At 43.9% G+C, this 24,465-nt stretch overlaps 2 protein-coding genes and 1 pseudogene across 2 annotated transcripts in view; 1 reads left to right on the forward strand and 2 right to left on the reverse strand.

Annotated features, from left to right (window-relative positions):
- LOC135877426 (olfactory receptor-like protein COR8) overlaps nt 1-2,511 on the reverse strand; it is a 99,570-nt gene extending 97,059 nt beyond the window's left edge. Inside the window, exon 1 of the mRNA XM_065402857.1 lies at nt 1,921-2,511. Within this exon, the coding sequence (XP_065258929.1) occupies nt 1,921-2,511 (591 nt within the window). The remainder of the gene's footprint in view (nt 1-1,920) is intronic.
- Nucleotides 1-24,465, reverse strand: part of LOC135877972 (up-regulator of cell proliferation-like) — a 778,396-nt pseudogene that overhangs the window by 308,463 nt on the left and 445,468 nt on the right.
- Nucleotides 23,003-23,959, forward strand: LOC135877471 (olfactory receptor 5AR1-like). The gene has a single exon (XM_065402908.1). It carries the CDS (start codon nt 23,015-23,017, stop codon nt 23,957-23,959), a length of 945 nt encoding a protein of 314 aa, XP_065258980.1. The 5' UTR covers nt 23,003-23,014.

Here is a 24,465-nt window from a genome sequence, read left to right on the forward strand (position 1 = left end):
AAGGAAGGGTGGCAGGGTATGGTATTGCCACCCTTACTGCTCCGCTACTGCTGGCATCGACACGGCCTTCAGAGCTGGGTTCTTGGCCAATAGCCACCACTCTCCAGCCACCCATCCCTGAAGTCAGTGCTGAAGTAAAGGTGGCAATACCATGACCCTCCTGCAATAGCTTTGCTCCCTGACCCTCTTTCGGGTCAGGACCCCCATGGTTACAACACTGGGAAATTTAAAATATCTGAAACCGTGACATTCAAGATTTTTAAAATGCTATGACTGTGAAATTTCCAAAATGGACTGTGAGTTTCGTAGGGCCCTAGGGATGAGATATATTCTGGAGGCTTAGTACAGGGAGTGGTGCTGGAACTGGTAATATCTCTCAGTAGAGAAGAAAGGTTTTCAGTGGACCATTCTGTGGTTACAACCAGATTTTCTAAAGTGTTCAGTGACCACCATTGGAAGCAGATTTTCAGTACTGCTCAGCTCGCAGTTGTGGTCAGTGTTCGTTCAGAGCGCTGACAGACGTTGTTTGGCTGTGTGCGTACCCCTGTGTGTGTACGTCTCAGCTTCTGCAGGTAACCGAGATAACACCCCACGATCGAAGAAATCGACAACCACGGATTAGCTGAGCAATGAAGGCACCCGAGCCCCGGTTTATTGTAGTGAAGCACAATGAGAAGCGTCCTATATCTTACAAGACCCTTCAAATTTGAGCAGTCCGATACAATGGAACGGCTGGCTTAATCACTGGACGGACCTGCCAGCATCCCCTGGGCCGAACAAGTTGCCTTATTGTAATCATTATTTATACCCTACTACCAATAGGGCTTGTACTGCCCCCTGATGCGTTGCCCTCTGATGTGGTCATGTACCACCATCTGATGTCACCTAAGCCTACCCATCTCCATGTATGGGGTGATATAACCAAAACATCTCTATTCATCATGTCACGACACCTAGGAGGTCAGGAAGTTCTGGGTCTCTCTCTGGTGTCAGGATGTTCTAGCGCTTGATGTCCCAGGCGCTCCTAGTGCTAACTACAGGAGCCTATGATTCCATCCTAGCGGTGTTTGCTTTGCAGCCTCACCTCCTTTCCTGCCAGTGGCTGTACTTTTCCACGCACACGCACAGTCTGACCGAGAGGCTGGTGGAGTTACGCTGCACCTGTGAGCAGTGCTTGCTTCTAGCCGCAACTCTTGCTCAGGCTGCAGGCCTCATACTGGGCCTCTTGTTTCAGGCTCTCTTCCTATTACACCAGTTAGGACCCTCATGAAGGCGCCAGATCTGCCCCAGTGCTCAGCATCCAGCAGTTACCATTGAGATCAATGATTCTGGACTCTGAATTTAAGTCCCTGACTGGCAGTTGAGCACTTTGGAAAATTGGACCTCTTGCTGAACCGCTGAACTAGTAGCTGGTGGGTGGATGCAGAACTGTTTGGAAAATCTGACCTTTAGTGTCTTTTGATGCAAGACAAACACATTTGGTGATTCACAGAAATCAAGATAATGACACAGGGAAGTCACTCCTCCATCTTACTCCCATTTATTTATTCAAAATAAAGTCTCCACCTTTACATTCACTGAGAAAAAAAACCTTCCTATCATCCTCCTAAAAGCCTTTTTCACCTCCTTGTTCCTCAGGCTGTAGATCAGGGGGTTCAGCATGGGGATCAACAGGGTATAAAACACAGAGATGATTTTGTCCTGGTCCATGGAGTACTTTGAACTGGGCCGCAAATACATAAAAATAACCGTTCCGTAGAAGATGGTGACGGTCGTCAGGTGGGAGGTGCAGGTGGAGAAGGCTTTGCATCTGCCCTCCGTGGAGTTGATCCTTAGAATAGCAACCACAATGTACACATAGGAGATGACAATGGTCAGGAGAGTAGATGTTATAATTACAATAGAAAAGGTGAAGTGAACAGTGTCTGTGATGTGGGTGTCAGAGCAGGCCAGTTTCAGGATGGGGGGCACATCACAGAAGAAATGGTTGATGACGTTTGATCCACAGAAGGACAAACGGAATATAAATATAGTCTGAACTGTTGCATTTACCCAGCTGGCTAGGTACGACCCCAGCACCAGCAGCACGCAGAACCGCTTGGACATGATGACGGTGTAGAGCAATGGACTGCAGATGGCTGTGAAGCGATCATACGCCATGACACCCAACAGGCAGCACTCACAGGACACAGCAATGCAGAAGAAGTAAAACTGCAGAGTGCACCCAGCGAATGTAATTGCTTTGCTCTCCACTGCAAAGGCCATCAGTGTCTGGGGAGCGATGACGGTGGAGTATCCCACATCTAAGAGGGCCAGGTTACTGAGGAAAAAGTACATGGGGGTGTGAAGCCGGGACTCAATCCTGATTAAAGTGACCATCCCGAGATTCCCCACCAGGATGAGCAGGTAGATGAACAGAAACACCACAAAAAGCATGACTCTCAGGTTCTGGTTGTCCGTGAATCCCAACAAGATGAACTCCGTCACAGTGGTGTGATTCCCTTTCAACATTTATCCCAGATGTGCTGTTCCCCACGAGGGAGAAAGTGAGCATTACATGGAAAGAAGAGACAAATAAAGGCTGAGTATCAATTCCTTGGGGTCATTCTGATCATATACCATGTGGTTCTCTGGTGAGATCTAACAGAGGTTTAAGACTCCATTATGGGTTTTGAACTAACAGCCATGGGCCTCTTAGCACAGGCGGTAGGAAAAAGAAAGAACTTTCTCCCAGCAGAGAGCTGGCCGGCCACGAAATGTCTGTACCTTTGTGGTTCCAGGATTAGATTCCTGAGTCATCTCAGGACCCATATGTAAATCTGTGGTAGAGATCCTCCTCAAATTGAGGGATGGCCAATGAATGATCGGGCGGTAGAGGCTTATATTCTACTAGATAGCAAAAAGAACGAGGAGTACTTGTGGCACCTTAGAGAATAACAAATTTATTTGAGCTAAGATGCCACAAGTACTCCTTGTTCTTTTTGCTGATACAGAGTAACATGGCTACCCCTCTGAAACCATTCTACTAGATCGGGGTCGGCAACCTTTCAGAAGTGGTGTGCTGAGTCTTCATTTATTCACTCTAATTTAAGGTTTTGTGTGCCAGTAATACATTTTAACGTTTTTAGAAGGTCTCTTTCTAGAAGTCTATAATATAGAACTAAACTATTGTTGTATGTAAAGTAAATGTGGTTTTTAAAATGTTTAAGAAGCTTCATTTAAAATTAAATTAAAATGCAGAGCCCCCCAGACCAGTGGCCAGGACCTGGGCAGTGTGAGTGCCACTGAAAATCAGCTCGCGTGCCGCCTTCGGCACACGTGCCATAGGTTGCCTACCTCTGTACTAGAGAGAAGTCCCATACTCAGTGCTGACTGCCAAGAGCTCACCCAGTGCTGTATCATTACAATATAATGCATTATGACTAGATTCACATACAGTTACCCAGGTTGATTAATTCCACCCCTGGCCAGTGGTACTCTGTGCACAGCAAGCTAAGGTGAGGATATAGGACATAGGTGCTTGTCCACTTCCTTTTATGGGGCCAGGCTAGTAGTTTCATACGATAAGGTACGTGGCAGGCAGGCAGAATTGTAGGAAAGGGATTCGTATTCACCATACTGAGTTGCCAGAGTTACACGATGAGCTTCTAGAGTATGTGTACCAGTAGCCTGGCCCCTTGTTTGTACTTCAGAGCTTCTGATGTCACACACAATTAACTCCCTCCTAAAATTTTACCCTATTTCTCCTGTTCCGCTCCTTATACCGGGGGCCCGACCTATCAGGCTATAGAATCATTCTCACACTCTTTTTGGCCAATTGTCCGTTTAAGTATTTGTACGCAGTGGGACAGCTTCATTCGAAGAGACTGGAGGAGCCCTGATCAGAATACCCCATAGCCCAGTGATTAGGGCACTCTCTGGAGAGATGAGAGACCAACGTTTAAATGTTTTCTCCCCACAAAGCTGGGGGGGAGGGATTGAACTTGGGTTTCCCACACTCTGGATGACTGCTCTTACCACCAGAATAAAAGTTAGCAGGTTGGTGATGCCAGCATGAGCACCAACACTTCCTTCCCTTGCATTTCTCAAAAGAAGCAGCTTAGGTGCCGGTCTACAGGACCATCCTCCTGGCCATCGATCACCAGCAGTCGGGACTCAGGTGCTGAACTCCTGAGGGACAGTGCTTAGGGCATTCTCCCATTGGCGAGCTCCCCACTCAGCATGCTGGCTTTTGTGGACCCCATTCCTAGTCAGCTTTCTCTCCGCCCCTCATGGCATAGGGAGCCCAGGGTCCTAACTCAGGTTTTGTGAATCCTGGAAATTTTCTAGGGACTAAAAGTTAGGCAGTATAACACTGAGCATTCCAACGCCTAAGTCCCTTGGTGAATCTGGCCTTACACATTTTCTTTATTGGTTTAAATTAGAGCTCATTAGAAAAGGAAATTTCCATTCCATGGTTAAATCCAAATTTTGAAATTCCAGATAAGAATGAAATGTTGACATTTCAAACTTTGCAGAGGAATGGAAATTCCGAACAAGAATTTCAGTTCAGAAACATTGAAAAGATATTTTTTCAGTAATTTTAAAACAATAATGTAATGTAATATATTTAATATAATATAGACGATTAAATTAAAGTTTTAATATAATATAAAAGTAAATATGAAATAAAACAATACGATAGACTCAAAATGAAACATTTTTACCTTATCAGAGCAAAACATTTTGACATTATCAAGACAAAATGAGAAAGTAAGACATATTTTGGTTAGACATCTTCCCATCCAAAATTTAATCAAAATCAACGCATTCCTGCAAAGTGTTATTTTTTGTCAAATTGGCATTTGCTGACAGAATTGTTCCATCAAAATTGTTTTGACCATCTCTAGTTTTGGTGTTTCTAAAGATTGTTTTTCAGGATGTATATCGACTGGGAAGAAGTTAGACTGATGGCTTTTGAAAGTGCATCTCCTACGTCATGCACCAGAACATGCACTGCCTGTGACAATGGGAGGTTTCCCTAAAACACTGCTCCTCTCTTCAGCAGTCTGTGAGTGTGACTAGTCCCACATCTAGAGAACATAAATCTAGGAAATAGACCAGGTGGAGTGGGAGTTTGCTGATTCAGCTGTGGATAAAGAACGATGAGCCAGATGCTCAGCTCTCATGAATGGGAATTGACTTCAGTGGATCTACATTAACTGACACCAGCTGAGGATCTAGTGTTCTTAGAATATCTACCTCCAGAACAGTCCATCACCTGCACCTCATCACTGTACAAAATTAATGAAACAATCCACATCCTTGATCTCCCCCAGACACATGTGGCAAATATGCGGACTGGACACATTTCTTTACAATCAAAATACATTTTCAAAAAAATAGAAATAAAAGTTTTAATACTCTGAGATGCCCTCTATTTTGCAATATGTTATTCTTACCTAAGTAATCGCTTCCCTTTCTCAGAATGCGAGCGGCATGGGCATCATTTCCCTTGTCACTGTGCTTATCCTGCAACAGAAAAAAACAATATAAATGTGCTGTTCAGATAATCAGGAATCTGATTTCAGTGAGTCTGATCTCCACGTGAATTAGCTCTAAATGACAATTGTATCCACATGTCGGAACCAAAGGAGAAAATTTATACCATCTCCTTTGGAGCTTAAACGACAAACCTACAAGAGGGAGATGTCTGATGTTCTTGATCCCAAAGGGGATTGTTTTTGGAGGTCGGAGGGGTTGTTTATATTTGTTTTGGTGGCATATTGGGACAGAATCCTTGGAGTGCTGCCGAATATGAACATGAGGCCAGGCACAGGTGGGATTATTAGAACATCTTTCATGTCCCCTGGGAATAACTGCACATAATTGTGTTGCCTACAAAACCTGTGCAAACTCTCTGGTGATTCTTTTATCTCTTTTTTCAAAGTGAACCAGCTATTTTTCTCAGGCAGGAAACCTGAACAATCCCTCCAGTGCCTTGCACACTAGCCTGATACTCAGGAGACATGGTCATTTCCTTTCTCCATCATAGTCTTTCTGTGTGACGTAGGGCAAACCATTTAGTCTTTCTGTTCCTGCAGATTGGGGAAATTAACGCTTCCCTACCTCACAAGGATGTTGTGAGGATAAATATATTAAAGCTTCTGAGATACTCTGGTGATGGGGCCATATAAATAGAGCCGAGTCAATAACTGATTTTTCACTCGTACACTTTGCAGGCTTCCAGTTCTCAACTTGAGAGAGAGACAAGGTGGGTGAGGTAATAGCTTTTATTGGACCAACTTCTGTTGGTGAGAGAGAGACCAGCTTTTGAGCGTACATCGAGCTCTTTCTCAGGCCCTGGAAGGAACCAAACCCCTTTCCCACCACCCCCGGGAGGCAATGTAAATATTTATTTAAAAAAAAAACACAGTACTACCTGGATCTTACCATTATTAGCCTCCAGTCCTTCCTCGGAACTGGAAATGTTGTCTGAGCTGGTCAGGTATCGCCAGCTTCCCCAGGGCAATAACTATTCGCTTTGGCACTGGCATGGCTTTCCTAAATCGAAGCTTGTGGCACTCGAGGGTTGGGGTGATCTCATCACACATTCTGAAGTTCTGAAGCCATCGTTCGTCATCCCAGTTTTCCAAAATCATGCAATCTCACGACACCATGCTGGTTCTCCTGGACCAGAAGTGGCGGTCCATCCATGGCCATACCTTGGCAATACTGGCAGTCACCATATCTGTTCCATGGTGCCAGAGCAGATTGTTAGTCACCCATCATGGTCAGCCATCTTTGTCATGTCAGAAAGTTCTGTCCAGATTCCACCCAGCATCTTGCCAATTGCCCTGCCCACCTCATGAACACTCGTCCCTCAAGAAGGAGTGTTAGGAGTGCGAGTGCCAATGTAGGATACTGGCTTGTATTTTCACCTGAGATAGTATTTTAAGTTTTGTTTGCCTGTTTGATTTTTTGATAGATATATATATACACAGATTCTTACTAATATGTGTGAATAAAGGGACCCTTACTAAGGACAAAGACAGACACCATGTATGCTGCTTTTGCCTAAGTCAGATGGGTTTGTTAGTATAATGGGAACAGATAAGAGCAGTAAAAGTGTTACTGGGCATGGTGGGAGTGTAATATATGAGCACACACTTGAAGACTGCCTCAAGTCCTATCTCAAGGCAAGGTCAAACAACCAGTCGGGGGGGCAAAGGGTGATTGGGGGGAATGTAAAACACTAAAAGGCCAGAGAAATGCCTGCCCCTGACTGTAGCACAACCTCACTCCTTATCCCTCCCATGGGGCACAAAAGGGGTGGGATGAAGACCCCCAGACCCATGACCCTCCGAAACGGAGCGTGATCATAAGTTGTAAGGGGTGGGACAGTGGGCGTGCATTGCAGGTATAATTATACCTACTGAGGAGGTGGGGAACAGGACACTGGGAAACAAGGTTCTGTGACCTCAGAGTTATGGGACATGTTTGCTGGAAACTAAACCCAATAAACATTGCATTATCTGCACTTTGGGCTTCTGGTCAGCTTTCTGTCTGCATAACGAGAACCGGGGGCGTGAGAGGGTGAAGAGAAAACCTGCTAACAAGGAGCAGGAGCAGAACCACCATCCTTCCATGTCTTCCACCCAGTGTGGCCAGAGGGAGAGATGAGCGGGTACTGCCATGGGCAAATGTGTAAAAGGGATGGGCCGTGGCAACTGCACTCAGAAAGGCAGTTCCTAGAGTGTCTCCTGTGAGGCACAGAACCCTGGGATACTGCCTCTGAAGTGGTAGCGCTGCTCTGGCAGAACAAAAGTGGCAGTGTGGATGCAGGTATGTGGTCTACACAGGGTTTTACCTCTCTCCAGCACAGTATATGTGGACACTACACGCAGGTCTGAGGAATATGCAGGAGCATGTACACAGTCAACTATCCAAGTATGCATGCAAGTGTAGACGTAGCCAAAGGAGGGATATTCCAAAAGCACAAAGGTTAGATAATCACTCAGCTCCCAATGAGCATCTGTGGGAACTAGTTTCAGAGTAGTAGCCGTGTTAGTCTGTATCCGCAAAAAGAACAGGAGTACTTGTGGCACCTTAGAGACTAACAAATTTATTAGAGCATAAGCTTTCGTGGGCTACAACCCACTTCTTCGGAAGTGTTAGATTCCTAGAACTAGGAATCTAACAGCCCTTTTGTGCCTTTGAGCCTCAGTAGCACCTAAATGTTGGACTTATACGTCTCAAATGGCAATTAGTTACCTAACGTGCCTTTGTGGGTGTAGCTGAAACGTCTTAAAATTCTCTGACCCAAAATTCTGTGAACATCATCTTTGAACACATCTGGGGAGAGAACGTATGGCCGTCCATTGTATCCAGCAATGACATCATGGCATCTCGTATGCTCCCTTGTGGCTGTAAAGCCCAATTTGCAAGGAGCAAGATTTTAATGGATGTCACTTAGAAATAAGCAGGCTCCCGATGAAGACTTGGCATGATGCTTGCCCGTTTTTTCAATCAGTTTTTCTTGTGTGTCTTTCTCAAACGGTTTGATAGTTGTTGTCCTTTCAGGTCTCTCCTTGGCTGTGTCTTCAAACTTATCTATATTTATGTTGCATGAGTTGAGATTCTGTTTTAGGTTGTCTTTGAAGCATTTGTGTTGACCACCTTGCTTGTGCTTTCCAAGTTCCCTAATCCTGCAAACACATGTGCATGTGCTTAATTTTACTCATGCAAGTAGTCCAATTGACGTCAAAGGGATTACTCACATGCGTAAATTGAAGCACTCACATAAGAATGCTCAGGACTGGGATCTATGGTACTGAACTAATATGCCCTGGAGTCTATGGAAAGACTCCACTGAGTCCAATGGTCAATGCTCAGGCCCTTAATGAATGACAAGGGGGCTGGTATAGTTTTTTCAGATTGATTTTAGTGAGAAGGGGCAGATATTTTTTTATACACAGCTGTTCTCCGGGAGAAGGTGCCCCTGTACAAACTATCTCGGCTAATTTCTTAACTCCAGTTAAACTACAAATATGTTTACTTATTCATTACTCTGGCAGAGCAAGTGTTAATATTGACATTATATCTGTGTAATGAGTCATATGTTGTTTTCCTAACTATTCCCAATACATTTTCTTCCCTAATTAGATAATGACAGAATTGCTCAAAAAACAATGTTTTAATGAGGCCCACAGCAGCTTATTATAATCCATAATAATGGATGCTTTCTACAAAGTTCTCCTAACTTTGGGGAATTATGTCAACATGAACATTACTGGCATAACCAGTGCTGGACAATAGCATTTACTCTCTGTCCCTTTTTTTCCCTTTCAATATCTTCACTTTCAGGCCAAATTCATCTCTGGCATCATTCTTTTATGCCAGGGCTACATTTGGCCCATTTGTCCAAAGTCATGACAGATTAAACCAGATCACTGTGGGCGTGAGTCTATGATCCTTGCTCACATTGACTGGTACTTACTCATACCAGTAGCCTCAATGAAATCAAGTACTACTCAGTGCAAGTAAAGCAAGATAGGCTTAGGCTCCAAATAAACTAAGAAGAATTTTAATGCACACAAGACAGACAAGAAGGGGCTTTATCTGATACATAGCAATATGTTAGGGCATCTCGAAACTATAGGCTCGATTCTGATGTCCTTACACTGAATAGCCTCTTACTCTGAGATTGGTCTCACTGACTTCCGCAGGACTACCTGCTGAAAAAGTGTGGATAAGGGTATCAAAATCTGCCATTAAAAAGGCAAAAAACGATGTTAGGGAAATAACCAGAATCTCCGATTTAATCTGGAAAAAACAGTGCAATCCTCAGAGTGTTTTACGTCAATGCAACATTAATATAAATCAGTGTCGAAACTGATGGTTAAGTGAAACACAATTGGCCAGATTCTCAGCTAGTGTAAATCAGCATCACTCCACTGATGTTAATGGGCCAGAAACCCCAGCTAATGTAACTTGATGGAGTGCCACTTAAATCGAGGTGGCTATATCTCCAGCGAGTGTAAATCATCTTTGCTCCACTGAAATGAATTGTGCTCCAGCTCCAGTTCATGTAAGCTAGCATCACTACATTGCAATCAATGGGGCCAGATCCCCAGCAGGTGAAAATCAGCATTAGCTCCATTGGCGCTAATGGGTGAGACCCCCAGCTTTAGTAAATAGGTGGAGCTCTACTGAAGGCATTGGATCAGAACCATAACTGGTCAAAATTGGTGTCATTCCATTGAAGCCAGTGGAGCTTCATACATTTATACAAGAAGAGGATCTGGCCCTTATGCTCATAGGATTTCCCAAAGCACATAAATGACATAGGGGCTCAAACCCCTGATTGGGGCAGTGGTCTGGCTCTTTGGCGGATAATGTCTTTAACTTGTAACCTGGTGTAGATATGTAACCCACACACCTCCTGGGTGTGGTGTTCTGTCCCATCTGGTGGCCCTGAGACCACTTAGAGAGAGATTAATGAGTGTGCCCTACAGCCTTAATTAAGAGCCATGTGGCTTTTAGCTCATGTGGTAGAGGCTCATGCACTAAGCTGCAGAGGTCCTAGGTTCGATCCTGCCCGCCAACGACCGGGATCCCCATCCACAGGGGCAAGTGTGAATTGTCTTATGTTCACAGCTTCCTAATCATAACCCTGCAGAGTGTGGGGAAGTTCTGGGGGCAGACTCTTGTTCCATGACTGAACTAACCTGTAGAAGCTACCAGTTCCCCTCTGTCTCAGAAACATAGGGATTAGCAGACAGGATCAGACACAAGGTTTATCTAGTCCAATAGCCTGTCTATGGCAGTGGCTTATACCATATGCTTCTAAGGAAAGTGTAAGAACCTCACAGTAGGCAGATGTGGGAGAATCTGCCCCCAACATTAGGTCTCCTCCTAATCTCCAATAGTTAGAGATTAGTTTAAACCTTCAAGCATGAGATTTAATCTCTCTCCCAAAAATATTTTCTTTAATTATAACTCTTGATATTCTGCATATGCATATAAATATCCTATCCCTTTTTGAACCTCACTAAATTCTTGACCACAATTACTTCTTGTGGCAATGAGTTCCCTAGAATAATCATACATTTTGTGAAAATTGACTTCCTTGTCTTGATTTTGAATTTCCTAACTTTTAATTTGATTGATTTTTCTCCTGTTCTTGTGTTATGAGACCGGAGAAGAGATGTTCTTGATCTACCTTCTATAGACAATTCAGTCTCCACCAATTGGAGAATGAAAACAATGGTATATTAGGCAATGGTCTGTTTCCTTCTTGGCATTTTGTCAGCGGCCCATGCAGTGGTTATTCTGACGTTGTTTAATCAGTTCTCCCTAAGAATCATCTGCATTGTCAACTTTGTCCATAACCCTCCCTGACTTTTTATAGGTCCATATCTGAGTCTGCACTGGAATCAGAGTGAATTTCACATGATCTATGAGGTTTATGGAAATATTTTCCACATACCAGGCCCTGAGTTCTCTCTCTGATCCCACATGATTGAGATGTGCTGTTCTCTGCAGTCCTGGCCTCCTTAAAATTCTGTAACGGTAGTGCTGGAATGGAGATTCTGTGATCTTAGCACACTGGGAGTTGAGCACAGTCTAACGAGAGAGAATATAAAATGTATGGGCCTGTATATTTAACTGCGTCCTCTATTGAGATGCAATTTCAGAATAGCTCAGGTATTTGTATGATTTCAGCATCCTTTTACCTACAGAGGGCACCCAACCTAAAGCACTAATGGTAACTGCAATTCACCTTTAAATCAAGTATAAGAGGCCTGTGATTTACAAACAGAATTTCTTGAGGTCTGGCCTTACTGATTACAACAAAACTGCAGACACCCTCTCAGTAGAATGCTGGAAGTGTGCTACTCCCATAATAACCCAGTGGTCGGTGGATTGAAACCAGGGTCAGCTAGCCCTGGCCTGTTTCTTATTTATGGGTATAAAATGGCCATGAATAAAGTTAGTCTGGAAAGTGGAAGAAGGTTTCTAACCATCAGAGGAGTGACGTTCAGGAACAACCTCCCTCTAGAGCTAGTGGAGTTATACAACCTAACTAGATTTAAAGTGGAACTGAATAAGTTTATGAATGGGATTTTATCATGTTGCTGCCTGCAACAGCAGTAGACTGGACTCAATGACCTGGGGAGGGGGGGTCACTTCCTGTCTTATGTTCCTATTGGGATTGCCAATATTAACGAGCCCGCATTATGCACAATCATTTTTGGTGCAATCAGAGAAATCAGGATGGTGACACAGAGAACTTGCCCCTCTCTCACAGCTGTTTATTGATTTTTTAAAAAAAAAATCAATAATGATATTTATTGAGAAAATATCTTCCTGTATATCATCCTTCTAATGGCGTCCTTCACCTCCTTGTTTCTCAGGCTGTAGATCAGGGGGTTCAGCATAGGGAACACAGATGATGTTGTCTTGGTCCAAGGTGTAGCCAGAACCAGGTCATAAATACATAAAATCAGAGTACTGTAGAAGGTAGTGACAGCTGTCAGGTGAGAGGCACAGGTACAGAAAGGTTTGAGTCTCCCTTAACAGAGTGGATCTTCAGGATGGTGTAGTAAGAAGATGGCCTGAAACATAAGGCCGTGTATCAGAGGCCTGGTGTGAGGCCTGAGCTAAAGTAATCAAAACTTTGCAGATATAAAGCAAAGCCAAGCTGTGAGCAAGAGGCAGGCCTCGTTCACAGAATCTGGCAAGAACAGGGCTGATATTGCAGAAACACACATGCTTAAGTAGTGGTAGGCACAAGAATATATACGCCAACACATTCCAGAAAGATGGCACCAGAACACCTTGATACCAAACACATTCCCCAGAGATAACAGGAGCACGCTGACCCATCTTAAGGATAAGGTCAGGATGATATCATGATGGATAGAGATGTTTTAATCAAACCAACATGTACAAGGTAATGGGCAGCCCTTGGACCCGTCAATGGGTGGCACCTTAATACGTCAGAGGGTGTCACTCTGATATGTCAGGGGCAATACGTAACTTGTTTGTATTGGTGTATAAAGTTGTATCTCAGAGGGAGTGTCTTTGGCCAGCCTAGGGAACAGTGGAAAGTCCTGCCACTGACTGAGCTGCGTCCATTGTCACGAGCAAACATGTCTTACTCTCCATCCAGGCGCTATTACCGGGCTTTGTTGACAGTAAACCTGGCCGGGTGCCTTCGCTGAAAATCGAATCTGTGGATTTATTGGGCTGTTTAATTGAGGTCTGCTATCTCTGCTATCTTCACAGAGCTAGGACAGCACACTGAAAGAACACACACCCAGCCAACATCTGACCACAGATGGCTACGAGGATGTACATATAAGAGACTAGAACAGCTAGGATAGTAATCATGACAAATATAGTCGACAAGGTGAAATGAATAACATCTGTGTGGTGTATGTCAGAGCAGGACAGGTTAAGGATGGGGAGGGATGTCACAGAAGAAATGATTGCTGACACTGGAGTGACAGAAAGACAAGCTGAATATAGAAATTGTTCGGGCAGTTGAATTCACAAAGACACAACAACTATCAGTGCACAGTTTCCTGGACATGATGACCCTCTAGAGCAGTGGGTTACAGATGACTGTGAAGCGGTCAGAGGCCATGGTGGCCAGAAGGCATCATTCATTGGTCGCAAAGACACAGACAAAGAAAAATTGCACAGCGCATTCAGTGAATGAAATGATTCTATTACTCTCTGCTACAGAACTCATGCGCATCCTAGGTGCAATGACAGAGGAATAACCAATATCTACAATGGACAGATTACAGAGGAAGAAGCACCTAGGGGTGTGAAGATGGGAGTCAATCCTGATGAAAACAATCATCGCAAGATTCCCTACCAGGATGATAATATAGCTTGGTAGGAACAACATGAAGAGTGGGACCTGCAGCTCTGGGTGGTCCATGAATCTCAGAAAAATCAACTGTGTCACATTGGTATGAGGGGGGAAAAATCTAAATTTGCAAGTAAACAGGAGCCAAAAAGGGACCATGTGTGGATTCCTTGCAATAACTCTGACTGCTCCTGTGAAATAGTGTGTCTTGGGGAATGTACTATGGGTTATGCACACACTTCCCCCTGGAGCTAGTGCACGGTCTCCGCACAGAAACACAGCACACTGTGCACTGTTTTGCATTCAATTAAATACATGCAGAGATTCCGTCACAATATGAGAGACTGTCCAAATCTGAATCGTTCCCATGCCAGAAATGTCCCTTAGGGCACAGGCCTTTGCCATCCCTGTCTCCCCCGCACACCCTCTCTGTTGTTAATCGGATTAGTTTGGAAAGGAGGGAAATCATCTCTTGTAAATGTATAGACAATAACGAATGGTATAGGATGTTTTCATTTACACTGGTTTTCTCTTCCGGCTTCCAACAATGTCAGTGGGAGTTGATGGCACTTGGCACCACTGAAACTCAGAGCAAGGGTCCTACGAAGGATCTGTGTCCCACGCTGTGAATCCCCAGCAGAAAGATGTTGCAGGGATAGTATGTACCTGTAGAGACATTCATGTCACTGAATGTCTTTTTTCTTCCTGAAGGCTAGATATTAAATGGAAAGATCTGCTCAACTTTATAGAGTCACTGGCATCAAAGGGCAATAATACATTTAGGTAACCATAAGTGCTAGCTAACATAAGGACCGTAACAGGTTCTAAAAATAGGGTTTTTTTCTGATTGGGTATATCTATGCACCATTCCAAGGTGTGATTTCAGCTTGGGTATTCCTCAATCCCTATGGCAGTGGGTACAGAGTAGACATGGGTAGGAAAAAGATTTCCCATCCCCTGAACATTTTCAAGATTTCAAAATATTTTCCCATTCTGTATTGGGATGAAACCTGGTCTTCTGGAAAAACTTCACAGAAAATGAGAGATAGAGAAGCCCAACGCATGAATAGCCAGTAGCCCAGTAAAAAGAACAGGAGTACTTGTGGCACCTTAGAGACTAACAAATTTATTAGCCAGTAGCCCAGTGGTTACGGCACTCATCTAGGATAAGGGATAAACTGGTGGATTTTCAACAGCTCCAGGGAGACCAGCTGACCGTCGCTAACGTGACTTGGTCCTCCAGCTAAGCCCCAGATACCACCACTAAAAATGCCACCAAGCAATTGCCTGGTGGGTCAGGATGACTTGACCACCACAGAAAAGGTTGGGGGAGAAAGGATGCTGGGGAGAATGTAGTAACATTTATAGAAAGGGGTGCATCAGTTTGTCATCATCCAAGTCCAAAGAGGATGGAGCTTGGCTGTTTTCAGTAGTAGCAGATGACAGAACAAGGGGCAATGGTCTCAAGTTGCAGTGGGGGAGGTCTAGGTTGGATATTAGGAAACATTATTTCACTAGGAGGGTGGTGAAGCACTGGAATGGGTAACCTAGGGAGGTGGTGGAATCCCCATCCTTAGAGGTTTTTACGGCCTGGCTTGACAAAGCCCTGGCTGGGATGATTTAGTTGGGGTTCAAGCAGGGGGGATGGACTCGCTGATCTCCTGAGGTCTCTTCCAACCCCAATCTTCTATGATTCTATGTCCATCATCTGTAGCGCCATTCCCCATAGCGCTCTTCCCTCTAGGAAAACCCACACTTTCTTGTGGACGCTGGTCCTGAGGCCATGCCCAACACTCCCCAAACTCAATATTCCCCCCTCAGGTAATCACAACTCCTTCTTCCCCTTTTGAGAGCTGTTTTATTTTCCCCTCCTTAGCATTGCTTCAGTCTACTTAGGTATTGCCTCTACTCCTAACTCTTCTGGACTGAGTTAGGTCTGGCTTATATAGTCCCCAGACTCCTTCTACTCACAACAGCCACTGGAAGGAGTAGATAATTAGAATCAGCTGCTTGGCTTCTATTTTTTTGTTTGTTTTGTTCCCCCATGTGGTTCATACTGTCACATGAGGGAGACTCAGATTCAAGACCCCGTTCCAAATCAGGCACTTGGACCTGGGTCTCACGTCCCAGATCAGGCTTACAACCACTCGGCTATCGAGATAGACTTTCTTTCTCAATGAATCCTTTATTATTCATACAAAGTGGAACAGCTCCAACAGGAGAGACTGAGAGACTGAGATGCACCATAGAATAGAAAACAGGGCAGACATTAGGGCACTCACCTGTCATATTGGCAATATAAATCTATTTCCCTGCTCTTAATTAGGCAGAGAAGGGACTTGAATATGGGTCTCCCACATCCCAGGTGAGTGCCCTGATAGCTGGGATTTTGCTATTTTGGGGGTTGCTCTCTCTATGGCTCTGGAGTTTAACCAGAAATTCCATCCTGAACCTGAGAAATGTTTAATCAAAACTGAGACATTCCAACTAAAACATTTCGATTTGTCAAATCCATATTTTTGGTGGAAAATCCATTTTATTAAAAAGCTCCCAGCCGGCTTGAGTGCAGAGAATGGACAGGGCCCAATTGTGAGCAGCTGTTCAGGATTTTGTTTTAGCCTCATCATTCAATGTGTGGGCCCAGGTGTGACAGGGGCTGGGCAAGAGCTGGTCACTCAGCCCCTTGTCACGCCAGCTCCCATTAAGGGAAGCAAATTGGAGCTGGCTAGAAAAACCTGCACCTAATTGGTGAATGGGAGACAGTTACCCACCCAATTAGCCTGGGGCTATAGAAAAGGCTGGGAGGAAGGAAGCCAAAAGTAAGGGAGGCCAAGGGAGTGGTGGTAGAGATAGTGCAGTGCTCCTAGGTGTAGACATGAGAACCCAAGCTGTGTATGGCAAAAAGGTGGTGGGAACAGAACCTGTAAGTGAATGACACCAGTGGTTACTGAACCTCAGGGTTTCTGAGTGACTTGTCAGCCCAGCAGGTACCAAGAGGGCTGTGCTATACCAGGTCTTATTTAAACTATTCTAACCCTGCTCTGAAAACAGAATTTATAATTTGCTTGTGTGCTTTTTCTATGGTGTTTATCACTATAGTGTCTGAATTTATTTTCAAATACCCCTGTGAGGTAGGGAACTCAAGCACAGAGAAATTAAGATCAAAACTTGCTGCTAATTTTGGGTGCCTAATTGGAGACCCTGCAACAGCCCAGATCTGGAATTGCTGGGAAAATCCTGCTCAGCCCCCAGAATCCCTGGGATGTTGCCTCCCCAGGGCAGATGGAATCTTGAGGGGATTAAACTGGGAAGCTCTAGCAAATCTTCATTGATCCTGTGTGCACAGCCATTTTTCAAATAGTCAAATTTGGGCTGATTTTCATGGGAATTGCATAAGGCACCGCCCTATCAAATTGCAAGTCACTGCTGCAAAGCTGGGGGTCACCAGAGCTTCTCAGAGGAAAAGGCATCAGCTATATATATATGGGCAAAACAATGTCTTTTTCCCCCCTAGCTTCAGTCTCAGAAATGGCAAACCAAGCTGAAATTTTCCAAATAAATACATTTCAATCTGAGGCAGGCAGCAGCCTTTTAAGTCAGGTCAATACACCGACATGAAACATTTCAATTTTGGAATGTCCAAGTGTTTCATGTTGATCAAAAATTTCAAACAAAACATTTTGACATTTCGAAAAGGACATTTTTCAGAATTTCCATTCTGTTCAAAATGTTAATATTTTAACTTTTTTGCCTTGATTTGGGATGCAGACACATGTTGAAAAGTCAGTTTTTCCTATGGCATGGAAATGCTGAATTTCACTCAGCTCTACCCTGTAGCATAGCCTCCGTTGCATCAGGGTAAAGGTGTTTTATTCTAGGCTAATGCTAGGGAGAAAGCACTCGTGCAATGTGATAGGGAGCTTTGGGGTGCAATGGCTAGTCCATGATCCCTGCTAAAGGGCCTGGTGATGCAAAGATTGGGGGTTCACCTGAATCAAGACTTTCAAAATTTCCTTTATGGCCTGTGTTACACAGGACGTCAGACTAGCTGGTTACAATGGTCCTCTCTGGCCTATAATGTATGGACCTATTCCAGTATATGGCACCTTTATATTGGTATAACATCATCAACACTGATGCTTATACCAGTATAATTATTATCAGTAGACAAACTCATCCCTAGCAGATATAGCAAGACCTGTAAATCTTTCGGCTGTAGGCCAGATCCAAGTGTTGGCACGTGGCAGAGATGAAACCTGTACTCCTAAATCTAATTGCCACTTTGGGCATCTCAATTCAGAACCAGGCCCCATTGCTATTCCTGAAATCCCCACTCAGCTGAGGCCAAACCCTATAGGTGCCTAAACTCACTTGGCACCTACATTTTTGCAGTAAAAGCTCCTTTGTGCCTGTTTCAGCCTTTGAGTATGCACACGGCTACTTCTTTCTGAGCATGGAGATGCTCGGCCCTTCCACCTCACAGGAGAAGAGATTTGACCACCTCTCCTGTGGGCACTCTAGCCGCTGAAGTATGGGATATTCTGGTGTGGTAGTCTCTCCTGTTGGAGCTGTTCTACTTTGGACTCTGTGATTTATTATCCCCAACCTCCAGGAGACATAAAAGACATTTTAACTATCTCTTCTGAGGTTCACGCTGCTTCAGGGATTTTGTCCCTAGTTGCCACCGATCCAAATAAGAATCACTTGTGTCAGCCACACACCATTCTACTGGGATCGGTGATAACACACCTCTTTCTCCACAGGTCGGCTTAATCCACTCAGCTCTGACAGAGTAGAAATAAATATTCTCTCGATCTTTTAGACGTTAAATTAGATTCCCTGTCATCAGCTTTTTGGATATTTTGACTTGCTATTTATTTTTGGCTTTTCTGCTTCAGAATAAAACACAGTGGAAAAAGGTACATGATGCTACAGGATTGCTTATGTTGACGGTATCTATTTGCAGAAAAACCAAATAGTGTAAGATAAATAGCAGACAGAGAAAACCATAAAATATAATCTCTTGTTTTCTTATGTCTTATTTTGCCATCTCATTTATTTAGTCTCAAATGTGTTCTTTTGTGTGATGAATTGTGGTGCTAGCTCAAAAATTCTAGAGCAGATCTGGTGCTGGAGTGACCATTTGAAGAACTGAAGTTCTCTATTTACACACAGAATGGGTACAGCATAAATTAAAGGCAACTCAAGAGTCCAGTCTACAATAGTACATCTCCTTCTGACAGTCTGCAGGGCAAGGCTGATGCACACCAGCAGGTAAGAGGACCAGACACAGAGTCCTCAGAAAACTTTCTGTCACACACCTGGTTGTGTGCCTGTTCTGGGGAGGAACATAATATTTCTGCCTCAGCTTAATATCACTTGTAAGTCAGTACTCTCGGTTCTGTCATTGACACTGGGGATCAAGCCCAGGACCTCGGGATCTAAAAAAATGAACTACCTGATTTAAAATGTCTGTTTGTGTTAGCTCTGTGTGGTCCAGCCTCTGGAGGGGGACAGAGAACTATGAACTATGAAGTGTGAGCTTAGGTTACACAATCAAGCACCTTTATCAGCTCTATATTTAATAATAATAAAAAGAATCCAGCATTTACTACTGGAGGAGCTAGTCGTGTTCCCTGTATTAGGTTACTGAGCACTTTCCATTCTAACAGCTTCTTGCATTCTTGTTTTCGAGAAGCTAAAACATCTCCATTGTTTGCAACAAGTTTTTGAAATTTAGTTGGGAGAAAGCCCTCAGACTTGAGAAGAGCATTTTTGGTTTTGTTGTTTTGTTTTTTCCCCATGAAATTCTATTCAGGTTTAGCTGAGTTATAGCTTTTGACAACCACTGTCACCCCTTTCTTGCTTCAGTTGTGAGCAAAATTTGAGCTTCCTGCCAGTATAATACCTGTATTCTAAACAGATGGGCCCGTGTTACCACCAAAAAAAGCAGCAGATGTTGACAATGTTGCACCTGGAATAGTGACTGCTTCTGGATCTGCTCAACCAGAGTTGATTGAGGCAGGAGAGAGCCACCTCTGCATTACATACATGGCCCAGTGGTTCATTCCCGTCTCTGAGGATTTTATGTGGGCAGGCTCTCCCCTAGTTTCCCCAGAGGAAGAGAGAGGTAGAATACTGGGCCAGGCTCCCAGCAGATCCTACACATCTCCCCGGTCAGCTATAGGAAAACAGCCTGCTCTTGCAAAGGCCTGTAGCGCAAGTGGTAGAAGTCTGTAATGCACTGCAGGTGGTTACAGGTGCAAACCAAGAGGATGCAGAATGGAGGTGTTGTGACGGAATTGAGTTTTGCCTTTTTATAAACCCAGGAAATTACATATGCAAAACTATATTAACAGAACATCATTTAGGTTGTCTACTCAGTCACCCAAAAGTTAGTCTGTTCTATACTCTGAATAAGGCAGGGATCCAGTGGTTCTAAGAAAAAACAGCATGTGATAATGTAATTAAAGACTATCATAATGCAAACACCCAAGAGGGCAGAATTAAGGTTGCATGGGCAACCACAAATCTGGCATTTCCTAATTTTCAATTGTGGAACTTTTCAACCTTAATAAAGTCTTTTGAGCAGGTTTTTTTGTATGTTTTATTTTGGGGGGTGGGGGGAGGAGGGGTTGATTCATAGTATAAATATTAAGAACAGTTACATTAGGTATGACACAGACATTTGCAAGGGATGTAAACCCTCATGCTTCAGAGCACGAGGCAACCACTAATTGCCTGGATGTAGGGTGAAAATACCCCTATAGGCATGTTATTGAACAACTTCCTACTGCGAGGGCTTTGCCCCTTTATCTGAAGCACACAGCAAAGACTGCCAATGCATAGACAATACTCAATTAGATGCATCATTTGTCTGATCTGGTATGGAAATTCCTATGTTCCCTATATTTACTAAAAATAATTTCATTTCTTTTTACTCGTCTAGCACAGGTGTCAAGACAGAGGGAATATGCAGAATCTGGAGATCTGTGTTTTTCCAGTAACTAGGAAACTCCCAAATTATCTCCAACTCATTTTCTTTCTATCCTAAAGATTACAATCGGACATGAGATGCTTTGCTCCCATCCGCACACATCTCACATTGTGTTACCATGTCACTGGCTAGATTCTGATCTCAGTCACACAAGTGTGAATGTATAGTTCAGCTGAAGTCAATTGGTTAATGAGGAGTCAAACCAGTCCATATCTTCCTCCACCAAATACAAACCACAATGGAATTTACTGAGTGTACACCTACACCATGACGGGTAAGAAACGTCATTATTATTATCTTTTGAGCATTTCTTTGTGCATGTAGCAGTGAAATTCCATAGAAACATAACAGCCATACTGGGTCAGACCAAAGGTCTATCTAGCCCAGTATCCTGTCTTCCAACAGTGGCCAAAGCCAGGTGCCCCAAGCCAGGTGCCCCAGAAGGAATGAACAGAACAGGTAATCATCAAGTGATCCATCCCCTGTTGCCCATTCCCAGCTTCTGGCAAACAGAGGTTAGGGACACCATCCCTGCACATCCTGGCTAATAGCCATTGATAGACCTATCCTTCATGAATTTATCTAGTTCTTTTTTAAACCCTGCTATAGTCTTGGCCTTCACACCATCCTCTGGCAAGGAGTTCCACAGGTTAACTTAGTATTTATCCCTAGGAGATACATTTTCTCATTTCTAGGCTCTATGAATCTATGAGTCAAAAGTAATCATAGAATCAGTTACAGTCCACACCACCTACAAGTGTTATTACCTCTAGGAGGACTTGTAACAGGGAGGAAAAATAATGCACATGGTTACAAAGAATGTCTGTAAAATGTACACTGACTCCAATAGGACAGTGACACTTTAAGGCTACATAGACAGTGATACCAAACTTTTCCGCTAGGGCTGCCTCATATTAGGCCCTAAATCTATATTTAGGCACCTATATAAAAGGGGTACTGAGCATCTCTTGTGCCCTTTGAGGTCATTTAGATTAGGAAGAGAAAATCAATGACAATGAATAAACTCTATAGCAGGGGCCGGCAATCTGCGGCACACGTGCCAAAGGCGGCATGCGAGCTGATTTTTACTGGCACGCTGCTGCCAGCCGGGGTCCTGGCCGCCGGCCCCACTCAGCCCACTGTCTGCCTGGGTAAACGGAACCCCAGGCAGGCAGCAGGCTGAGCGGGGCCAGCGGCCGGGACCTGGTCTGGCAGGAGTCAGCAGACGGAACCCCAGACCGACAGCACGTGAGCCGCTGCCGGTCTGGGGTTCTATCCACCACCCCACTCAGCCCGTTGATGGTCTGGGGTTCCAACCGCTGGCCTCTTGCCAGCCGGGGTCCCGGCCGCCGCCCGCTCAGCCTGCTGCCTGCCTGGGGACACTGGAAAACTCAGCAAGGAAATACAAGGGCAAGGATCACACTAAACTGATAAGATCTGCATTTTAAGTTAATTTTAAATGAAGCTTCTTAAACATTTTAAAAACCTTATTTACTTTACAGACAACAATAATTTAGTTATATATTATAGACTTATAGAGCAAGACCTTCTAAAAACGTTAAAATGTATTACGGGCACGCGAAACCTTAAATTTCAGTGAATAAGTGAAGACTTGGCACACCATTTCTGAAAGGCTGCCGACCCCTGCACTATAGCATTGATTATTTGCATACATTGATAGGAGATTATTTGCCTCCCTTCTAAACTAAACACTCCCAATCTATATATCTCTTATTTTATAGATTTGACCCACTGGATGGTTTCATGCATATTAACACAGAGTAGGGTGACTAGAGGGCAAGTGTGAAAAATCGGGATGGGGATGGGGGGTAATAGGTGCCTATATAAGAAAAAGCCCCCAAAATCGGGACTGTCCCTATAAAATCGGGACATCTGGTCACCCTAACACAGAGTACACAATATTTCTGTCGCTGTAACATGTCCTATCTCTAATGGAAAGTTTGTGGGGAATACAAAGAGAACATTCCCTGGGAGTGTCCTTTGATGTATTTCAGCTGTATTATGTTTATACACTGTTTCCCAGGAACAATCACAGGGATTATGAGGGATCTGTATTCAGTACTTTATTGGCCAGTGATTAATTTTAATCTTTATTTTTTTTTCACCAGCAGAGGAGAGCGTTTCTGGAATAAATGGCAGAGAGAAACCACACCACGGTGACCGAGTTCATTTTCGTAGGATTCACAGATCATCCAGATCTACAGATCCCCCTCTTTATGTTGTTCCTAGTGATGTATGTGGTCAGCCTGATGGGGAATCTTGGGATGATAGCGTTAATCATGGTTGAAACCCGACTTCATACCCCCATGTACTTTTTCCTAAGCCAGATGTCCATTGTAGATATTGGATATTCCACGGCCATAGCTCCCAGGTTGCTAATGACCTTTGTAGCAGAGACTAGAACCATTCCTTTGATTGAGTGTGCGGCACAGCTATTCTTCGTCTGTTTCTTTGTGACCAATGAATGTTGCCTCCTGGCTGTGATTGCGTATGACCGCTTCAAAGCTATCTGTAATCCATTGCTATACAGAGCCATTATGTCCAAGAGACACTGTGTCCTGTTAGTGGCTGGTACATATGTATGTGGCTCTGTGAATTCAATTGTGCAAACTCTATTTATATTCAGTCTGTCCTTCTGCAGCTCCAATGTTGTCAACCATTTCTTCTGTGATGTGCCCCCCATGCTGAAGCTGTCCTGCTCTGACACCCACGTCACTGACCTTGTACTTTTCACTTTCTCTACTGTAATTGTCACGACTACTTTCCTGGGTGTCCTAATCTCCTACATGTGCATCTTTCTGGCCATTCTCAGGATCCGTTCTGCCAAGGGGAGACGCAAAACCTTTTCCACTTGCGCCTCCCACCTGACAGTCGTCACTATGTTTTATGGGACGCTGATATGTATATATTTAAGACCCAGTTCTAGCTACTTGATGGACCAAGACAAGGTTACCTCTGTGTTTTATGCCCTTGTGATCCCCATGTTGAACCCCCTGATCTACAGCCTGAGAAACAAGGAGGTAAATGATGCCTTTAAAAGGGTGATATACAGGAAGTTTTTTTCTTGGTCATTATAATCATTATATTTTAACCAATAAACAGTAGATGGAATAAGAGTGAGTTCTCTGTATCATTATCCTTATTTCTATGACTCAGCCACTCCATGTGATGTACAGAAAATCATATAATGGAACCCAGTCAAATACAATATTAGAAATTGCTGTTTTTAAGATCCATGAATGAGGGTCTGTGACACTATGCAGAATCAGCAAGATGCTCTGACATTTGGCTTAAAGGACAATTGCTGTTGCCTGTTATGTTTTAGGCCAGGTTGGAGTTCAGGTGAGAGGATGAGAAGATTGTATGTATCCTTCCTCGGTTCTGAAATTTCATCCAGTGGAGGGCACTGTTAAACATACCGAATAAAAGCAACCAGAACTGAGGTAACGATTATCAAAGCTCAGCTTAGGTCGATCGGTCATGTTATCAGAATGTGTAATGATAAATTCCCCAGAAAAGTCCTCTATGGTGAGCTTAGGGACTTAGTCTGAATAATGCAGAGTTGACCTTTATCATGCAGAGC

The sequence above is a fragment of the Emys orbicularis genome, chromosome 4 (genome assembly GCF_028017835.1).
Source record: "Emys orbicularis isolate rEmyOrb1 chromosome 4, rEmyOrb1.hap1, whole genome shotgun sequence".
NCBI classification, from domain to species: domain Eukaryota; kingdom Metazoa; phylum Chordata; order Testudines; family Emydidae; genus Emys; species Emys orbicularis.